Consider the following 9,463-nt stretch of genomic DNA (forward strand, 5'->3'; position numbering starts at 1 on the left):
CCATTGGGACTGTCAGTGAGTAGTGTTTGTCTTATTTTGTGCAGACACCAGCAGTTAATCCTGATGGTGATGAGGGCTCTGTGGCTCATGCTGGTTCAGGGCTATGCAAAGCCACCCATCACTGGCCAAGCTCAGTAACCAAAGCATCACCACCTCCAGAAAGAACGTTTGTTTTGTTTGCTAGGTTTTTTTTGGTGGGTGGTTGATTCCCCTCCTTCCCCCCAGTCAATTCATTTTAGGTTTCACAAACAATATTAAGCCAATAATGTCTGTGCCAACAAATTGTGATTCTAATCCTGCTTCCTGATACTTGCAATCCTGACTGTCTGGGTGAGCAGTTTCTGTCAGCTGGCTTCTTCCCTGCCTCCCAAATAACTCTCCCACTGTTGGGAAGCCCAGGCAGGCTGGGAACAGCTCTTCTGCTCCAGCTGCCAGTGGCAGTGGTGCTCCAACTTCTCTGTGGAATTAGCAATCACCCTGCAGGGATACCCACCTTCTGGGAGCCTCAGTGCTGGCACATGGTGATGGAGAACAAGCTGCTGCAGTGTTTGGGTGTTGCTGGCCTTGTGCAGAGCACTGAGAGGCTGTCCCTGTCCCCAACAGGCCTGTGATGGAGGTGCCCAGTGAGCAGCCCTTCAGCGAGGAGCAGGCTCGGCTCTACTTCCGAGACATCGTCCTGGGCATCGAGTACTGTGAGTACCCAGCCCTGGCAGAGCCTCTGCCTCGGCCCTGGGGGGAAATGGGTGCAGGGAAAATTCTCCAAGCCTGCCGGGAGGCTCACACAGTGTGCATCTGTATGCAAAGCTTGAGATAAGAAATGCTGACTTAGAAATGCCAGGGAATAGCACAGGTATTGTTGAGAGAGAAATGGAGCTAGAAACAAGTTTCAAAGGATGGCCTTACAAATATGAATAGATATTGTAAATGCAGGTCTGCTGATGAGGGGAGAGAATGATGCATCTGACTTTATATGCTCAGAAGGCTAATTTATTACTTTATTACACTATATTATATTAAAGAATACTATACTAAACTAAAGAATACAGAAAAGATACTGAATGCTAAAAAGAGAATAATGAAAACTCGTGACTCTCTCCAGAGTCCCAGCACAGCTTGGCCCTGATTGGCCAGAGAGTGAAAACAACTCACAGCAGAATCCAATGGAACAATCACCTGTGGGTAAACAATCTCCAAACACATTCCACGTGAGCACAACACAGGAGAAGCAAATGAGATAAGAATTGTTTTCCTTTTCTCCGAGGCCTCTCAGGTTCCCAGGAGAAAAATCCTGGGTGAAGGAATTTTTTTCAGAGAATGTGAATGCCACAACTAGATATTTTGGAGAAATAGAACTATGAAAGATGCATTGTAGTAGGATCCACAAGAGGTAATTTTAGATGATTGGCTTTAAGGCATTTACAGCATGGTGTGGCTAAAGCTGATAGACCAAGAAACATTTAGAGTGTATTGGAATTAAGAAATAGTTGGCTTCTAATTGTGATAGTGTGAATTATAACATCTGTATTGTCCCACACTTCTTATGAGACTGAAAATAGAATAAAAAGTTTTTAAAACACGTCTCAATTACCCCATCTTTGGGTCAGAAAAGGGTATTGTCCAACACCCCTGCTCAGCTGGGCAGGGGCATCTTAGCCCTGGGGACTGTTGGATGAGGCAGAGAGGTTATTACCTTGTGTTTCAATTGCCAAACAGCTTTTGATTAGATCCATTAGCAGTAGCTTATAAAGCAGCTCCTAAATCTCTTAGGTTGGATGGGCTCTTGTGGATTAGTAACTAGACAATCAAGAAAGCTGGAATACAGCTTTCACAACTGAGAAAAGTCACCAGTACAGTTAAACAGGAACCCATAATGTGGGCTGGGTTGTTCAGTGTGTTCCTAAATGACCAGAAGAAGGGTAGAGAACAATAAGAGATTGATGGTGGCACTGAGTTATTCAGGATAGGTGTTAGAACTGACTGGGAAGAGTGGCAGGAGAATGCCATGGTAGCAAGTGCTGGCATGATAAAATGGCAGATAAAAATTCATGTTTCTGATTGCAGGGTAATGCATGAGGGAGGGAAACACTGAAAATACATAAAATGTGATGGGCTCTAAATTATCTCTTCTCACTCAGGCTTTGTTCTGGATAGTTCTCTTGAAAATGCCAGCCCATTACTTAGTGACATTCAGCAAGGCTAACAAGATTTGGGGAATTATGTGGAATGAAAGAAAGAAGAAAGTAGAAAATGTTATTGTGCAGTTGTTTGGATCTCTAAGAGCTCTTAGGTACAGACAAGAAGTATCCTGAATATTATGTGCAGCTTGGTGGCTCAGCCTCTCTTAGAAGCAGAACTCCCTAGAACTGAGGCCCAAGAAGGATGATGAGGATGGTCCTGGAATATCTTAGGCACAGAGAAATGAATAAAGCTCTTAAGACTGGAAAATTATCTTGGGAAAGGGTGCTATGGCAGAGGCTTATAAAATCCTAAGTGTCAGGGAAGTGCTGGACAGGAAATGAATCTTTTCTCTCTCTAAAAACACAATATCTAATGGATGGCAAACAGAATAATCAGGTAGCCAGTTTAAACCAAAAGGAATTACTCACTCTCAACCACTGAGAGAGAACAAGGCTCTGAGCATGATGGGCCTTGCTGAGGCAGAGAAAGGAACCATGGTTTGAGGGTCCTAGTCCCTCTCCTCATTGAAATGCAGCACCACCTCACTTTTTGTCTAAAACCAGCAGGGAATAAAATCTGTGTTTGCAAGTCTGACAGTCCAGAAGCTTCCAGGTGCTGCCAAAATTAGTCAGGTCACCCCAGAAAGTTGGTAGAAGTTAATATATGAATGGGAATCTCAAGACTGTCTTTGAGTAGAGCGTGAAGGACGAAGATGCAGCTTTTTATATTCCCATTAGCATTCAGATTGCAGCAGAGCCTGTGTGCCTCAGCTGGGAGAGTCAAGCTCTGCTGTGCTGGATGCTGCTGCAGGAACAGTTCCTGCTCAGAAGAAACTTTGAGTTTAGTACACAGGGAAAAAAACCCAGCAAAGTGTGGGTAGTGTTAAGCAGAGAGAATTAAATTCAACAATAAATTATAGGATGCCCAAGCACTCCCAGCAACAGGAACAATAGGATGCTTTGTTTTGGACCATTGAGTAACCACTTATTTTATTAGCAAATGAAAGTTAAAAATGGTGTTCTCTCTGAACTGCTGGGTAAATGCATGGCAATTATTATATAATTAAGAGGAGAAGTGCACTGTTTGTGCATGCTGAAGGAAAAGTGTTGCCAGGCAATCCACAGATTGCAAGGTAATTTTAATGTAAGCATCCATAATTGTTGTGCAATTTGGGAGGCTCAATAACCTTGCAGCTGCTTGAAGCTCCCAGTCATCACAGCAGCAAATGCATCATTGTTGGTTGGATTTCATCAGGTTAGAAGTTGCAACCTGGATTCCTGTTGGAGCCTGAGAGGTGTTAGTGGTGAGCAGGAAGGGGAGCCAAGGTGGTGGGAGATGTGGGCTGACTTCTTAAATCACTGGTGGTGGTCTGTGAGCACTGTGTGTCTCTGGGGACTGCACTCACTGGTTTTTCCAAAAAATGGAGTTTGCCTGGGGTGGGGCCTCCTGCAGGAGGGGTGGCTGTGGGAGGGAGGCAGTGGTCCAGGTGCTGAGAGCTGGGTGGGAAGCCTGGCTTAGGCATGGTGGCAGGCTGGGACAGAGCCCTGGGGAGAGCCAGGAGCTCCCTGAGCCAGACAGTGGCACAGAGCTGTCACCTGCTTTAGGCTGGGTTCAGTACCAGGAATGCATTTGACACAAACACAGTCCCAGCCTTGTTCAGGGTCTGAGAGTCAGGGAGAGCTGCCCATGGTTGTCTCCCTTCCTCTGGCCCTGCAGGGCTGGGAATACATTTGGAGTTTAGGCACGGTGGTGTCACTGATTCTGGTTTAGTGTCCCTGTGCCAGGCCTGGCTCAGGGGCGTGTGGAGTGCAGGAGTTGTTCAGGAACATCAAAGTGTCACTCCTGGTTAAGTGGGACTTTCACAGGAAAGTGGTTTTGCTCCCATTTTCAAGACTTCCCCAGTGCTGCTGGCCCTGCTCACCCCCTCAGGAGCTGGGGGGCAGTCTGGCCTCTGTGTAAGTGCCAGCAGAGTGGCAATTCCAGAGTGCTCAAGTGGCACAGCACCTCTGCCAGGAGCAGGGGCTCAGCTGAGATGGAGCACAGGGGGAAGCTGAGCTCTTCCAAAGGGCTGGGTGGTGCTGAGGCTGCAAAACTTTGGGCTTCAGCAACTTTATCCAAGTGGCAGAGGCTTAATGGGTGCAGCAAGAGAGCAGCAAAACAGTGCAGAGAAGTGACAACACCACTTAGGATGGGCAAGTTTGCTGGGAAAGTTTGGATTATTTGTGTCATTAACTAAAGCACGTGATTAAGCATTTCTGTCAACTGGGGACGTGCAATTGCCAGCCCCCCTTTCCACTTGTAACTCCCCTCTAGTAGTGCTTGGCTGGGGTTATTTAAGCTTCAGTCTCCCTTCTAGTAAAGCAAACTTTGCTTTCATAGAGATACTCAGTAGAAATGCTTTATATGTATCATTTCTAAATGAGCTTCAGCAAGTTTGTGTTCACCTGCTGGATCTCCAAGGTTTCCAGAGGGGAATGCAGTGAAAAGCACCTTTTCTAAAAGGACTAAGGAACAAGACCCCTTTACCACTTCTATCTGTGACTCCTCTGGGGTTTCACTCCCTGTTAGTGGATTTGTTGATAGGAAATGGTCACCATGCTTCATCAGCAGGCATGAGGGATATGCCAGGTAGGTATCCCAGTTTGATTTTAGGGCTGGGATGTGAGAATCTTCATTAAGAAGTTTCATTGCTTCCTGAGTAAGGAACAAGAATAAGCAGACAAAGGGGCTTTGCAGGCAGGAGCTGGCAGTGACACTGGCCAGGAGCAGACAGTGCAGAGCACACACAGTGTGGCCCAGGGGAAAACCCTGCTGACTTGCCCAGTGCAGATGAAGCACAGTGACTGTCCCTGCTGCTCTGGAGCTGCCAGCTCAGTATTCCAGTCACGAGAAGCTAAAACACTTTCTGTCAGCCTGGTTGAAGGAGAAAAAACTTCATTTCCTGCATTCTCTGTAAAAGCTGCTGTTCTCCTCCTGTGACTGTGTCTAAGGTGGGGGCAGGTTTGCTCTCCCCTTTGCAGGAGAAGGCTTGTCTCCTCTGAGCTGTGGGGTTGAAGGGAGGGTAATGACATGCAGTTAAAGCCATTGGGAAATTCCCTTTCCAGCAGCAGCTCTCTGCAGTGAGAGCTGCAGTGACCCAGGGCCCTGCATGCTGAGCCTGCAGCCTGAACAATGCTCTGGCTTTTCAAAACTGGCTTTTCTGAGATAAGAAACTTGGTTATCAATATATAATTTCCATTATCTTAAAGGAAATTTAAGCAAATGAGCCAACACAGGGCTGTGTCTTCTGAAGAGTATCTAGTGCAGGGTGGGTGCCCTAAGGCTGTAGATGGTTTGGTCTGGTTTGGCTCTTGGCAGAGGTGAGTTCCCCAGGCTGGTGTGGGCCAGCAGAGCTGATATGAGTGTGATGGAGCTGCTGCAGGCTCTCTGTGATTGCCAGCAAGCTGCTTGCTCCCATGTGGGAAATGGGGATCTGCCTCTTCTCTGCTCCTGCCTCTGTCCTGTACAAGTTTGGAGCTCCTCAAACAGAGCAGGTTGAGGTGAGACTACAGCTGCAAGGTTCTGAGTGTTATAAACGACACCACCAGGAGCAGAGAGGCTGGCTTGTGTTTTATCACATGCAGACAAGCTCTCCTTAGCTGATAACAACCAAACAAAAAAGCCTTTCATGAGCAGCAAGTGTTGCTGATGCCGATTGATAAGGACTGTACAAGAGTGAGAGTAATTAGCTGGTGGAGGAGATCAGAGAGATCTGCTGGAGCCTCTTAAGATCAGGCAGTTTGATTTTTGTTGTTTGATGCAGTTCTGTGGCTGCTCAGGGTTAGAACAGGCCTGGCACAGGTTGTTTGGTACCTGCTGTGCCCTGCGCCCCTGGGGCACTGGGGGTGGGTGCAGGGAGCTCTGCACTCCCCTGGGGCTGGTGACAAGTGACAGGGCTGTGCTCAGCTGGGCTGGGGGACAGGCGCACAGGGACCCTTTGCCAGGGTCACCTGTCCCTGTTGGTTCCTGCTGGCAGCATCCACGGAACCTCTGCCAGGAGCAGGGGCTCAGCTGAGACGGAGCACAGGGGGAAGCTGAGCTCTTCCAAAGGGCTGGGTGGTGCTGAGGCTGCAAAACTTTGGGCTTCAGCAACTTTATCCAAGTGGCAGAGGCTTAATGGGTGCAGCAAGAGAGCAGCAAAACAGTGGAGAGGGGTGACAACACCAGAGCTGGGATCCTGCCCTGCCCCTGCAGGGAGCTGGGCATGGGATGGGCTGTTCCCCTTGTCCCCCCTGTCCCCTCCAGCCCTTCCCCAGCACAGCCCTGGGGATGAGCAGCCTTCTGTTCTGAGCTCTGGGTGGTGGTGCAGCAGTTTCAAGTTCTCTGAGTTCCTGCAGCAGCTTCCTTGGGAGGATGTTAAATCATTCCTTTGCTACAGGGCCAATGTGAGAGCAATACTAAGCAGGCTCTGCAGTAGTAGCACCATATGGATTGCTTTTGTCCTTGAGTGGGAATGGGATTCTGCATTTAATCAAGCAGAATTCAGCACTGGCCTCAGTAAACAGCAGGATGTGTCAGTGCATTGCTAAGTTTTATATCTATCATTGCTAAAGGAGCTTTTTAGCAAGTTTGTGTTAACCTGCTGGATCTCCAAGGTTTCCAGAGGGGAATGCAGTGAAAAGCACCTTTTCTAAGAGGACTAAGGAGCAAGACCTCTTTACCACTTCTATCTGTGCTCCCTCTGAGCCTTCAGTCCCTCCTGGTGGATTTGTTGGCAGACAGTTCCCAGGCATTTGCCTCTGAGTGAAAGGGAAAGTCCTGGAATAGCCTGTGGGGTCTGGAGTGAGGAATGTTTGTGAAATGCCTGTGTTGTCCCACCTAGGACTGAGCAGAAAGGAATGATGTGCTCAGCAGGGCTTTCCTAAGGAGTAGAGGGGCAATGGCAGAGCTGTGGAGACCCAGATAGGAGTGTACAGAGAGGAACCAGCTGGCCCAGCAGCAGAGAACTTCCCCAAAATCCTCCCTTTTCTCCAGCCCCATCTCCTGCACCACAGCTGGCTGCTGTTGCCAGCTCTGTTCAAACACAAGGTAGTGAAGAAACAACAAAAAAAGAGAAAAGCCCTAAAAAGTCAGATTTTCAGGAAGACCTTTAATTTTAGGCATTTTTTTTTCATTGAACACCCAAGTACAGGGTTTTGTAGGTGCAGCATGCCTGCTAGAGCTCTGTCTGAAATCAGGAGGGACGTGGGAAGGATGGTCCTTTCCCAAGGATTGCTCACACCCTGAGAGCTCTGAATCCTCCTCTGAGGCTGTATCCCCACAGCACCAGCCTTCAGCAGGCTGGTTTTAGGCAATAGTGCTCCATGCCCAAGTTCAGGAGACAGACCAGACTTTTAGGCATCATTTCCTTGTTTCTGAGCACCCTGGAGCTCTGGGTCCTGACTAAATCCAACTTCAGCTATCCCTGGTCAGGCTTTCTGACACAAGTTGTGTAAAATGTAGTGCACAGGCACTCACCTGCCCTGTCTGCTGTTCATGGCGTGGCTGTGAGGATTAATAAATAAGGATTTCTAACACATTTGACATCTTTTCCTGGATGATGCTCTAGGAATCCATGGGATTGTTATCCAGATGCAAATAGGCCTGAAATAGTGTTACCTTTCCACTGCCATGAAGGATGGGTCTAATAAAACCAAATTTAACAGAGGGCTGCAGAATCAGACTTTGTCCTGAGGGCTCTGTGATATCTCTAGGTGGTTTCATTTTCATTACGAAGAAAAACCAATCCATGCCCTGCACAGGTGTGGCAGCACAGAAAGTGCAGGGTGGTTTGGAGCCCAGGGAGCTCATTCTGGTGAGCCGATCCCTGCTTTAAGAGCAAAACCCTTTCCAGGTGAAAGCAACGCATGGAGACATTTTGTCAGTTTGCCAAAGCAGCTTCAGCAACGTGGCAGAATGTAAAAATTTAAATGCTCTGTCTGGGCAGCTCAGCATCGATTTTAACCAGGGGAGGGGTGCAGGAAAGTGCATTTGCATGGGAATGAGTGGTTTCAGCTGTTGGTGTGGCCTTGTGCATGACCTGAAGGGCAGCACCCCTGGGATGGTCCTTCCCAAGGCTTCCTGCACCCAGCAGCCACATCCCCCTGGCTGGGCTGGCTCTGGGGGCAGTCTCTGCCTGCTTTGGGACTCTTTCTGTGCTGCAGCAAGCAAAAACCCCAGAGCCTTGCACTTAGAGCAGGACACAGAGTAGCTGGAAGTTCTCTCAAAGGCATAGATTCAGCTTAGGGGTCCCAGTGTGGTTGTGACAGCCTGGTCAGAGAGAGAAAGCCAGATAAACTTTCCCAGGAATAGTTCTGGGGAGTTTGAGAAGGCATAAAAAGCTTTATTACAATCTCCTGATATTGATAACCAACATTGTTCACCCAGAACCTGATTGGTTCTTAATAACACCTGTTACCCACTGGTTAATTAGGAACCCCCCTTTGGTAAATACCTTATGAGAAACAACTGTTTAAAACACCAGCTGCAAGATTGTTTGTAATTCTTTGTCTCAGTCTTCTCAAACTCCCCAGAACAATTCCTGGGAAAGTTTATCTGGTTTTCTCTCTCTGACCAGGCTGTCACCACCACAGTCCCAGTTGCCCATGAAGGGAGCTAAAGGAAGGCCATGAGTTGGTCTAAAAGAAGAATAATCCCCAGACCCTCATGGAGCACATTTAAGTGCAGCAATACAGATCATTATTTTGGTTATGTTTGTTTAAAGCACATTTAGGGTTTTATTTGCATGTTGAATAAATGAGCCTGATGCTCTCTCCCTGCTTCTCTTTGTGTCACAATGTGTCCTTCATTCCAAGGACAGGACAAGTGTTTTGTTTCTGGGACCTCTGGTTCTGGCTTCAGTGAACTAATCCAAATGAGAGTGCCTTTCGTACCTGCTGCTCTTAAACCTACAGAGGATGAATCTTGCTCCCAAATGCTTCAGGATGGTGAAATGAGAGAGTTAATTTATGCTGGTGGTTGTGTTTGGCTGTGGCTGTCCCCTGCTCCCCTTGGGGTGGGTCCTTGTCCCTTCTGTACAGTCACTAACAGGCTGGAAGGTGCCATTAGTGGCAGGCTTTGATGTCCAAGATGCTCAGCTCTCCCTCTGGAGTTCTGCAGGGATAACACCCTCCTTTCCTCTGTGTGCTCTGCTGGAGATGCAGATCCCGCTGGTTTAGCCAGCACCTGTCCCCCAGGGCAGCTCTGTCCCTGGGCTCCTGGGGCACTGATTTGTGTCACTGCAGGCACAGCCAGGCAGCCTTGGCCA

At 48.1% G+C, this 9,463-nt stretch overlaps 1 protein-coding gene across 1 annotated transcript in view; it reads left to right on the forward strand.

Moving 5' to 3' along the window:
• Positions 1 to 9,463, forward strand: part of CAMKK1 (calcium/calmodulin dependent protein kinase kinase 1) — a 53,556-nt gene that overhangs the window by 24,230 nt on the left and 19,863 nt on the right. The window contains exon 8 of the mRNA XM_005429207.2: positions 604 to 692. Within this exon, the coding sequence (XP_005429264.1) occupies positions 604 to 692 (89 nt within the window). The remainder of the gene's footprint in view (positions 1 to 603; positions 693 to 9,463) is intronic.

The sequence above is a fragment of the Geospiza fortis genome, unplaced genomic scaffold (genome assembly GCF_000277835.1).
Source record: "Geospiza fortis unplaced genomic scaffold, GeoFor_1.0 scaffold633, whole genome shotgun sequence".
Lineage (NCBI taxonomy): Eukaryota > Metazoa > Chordata > Aves > Passeriformes > Thraupidae > Geospiza > Geospiza fortis.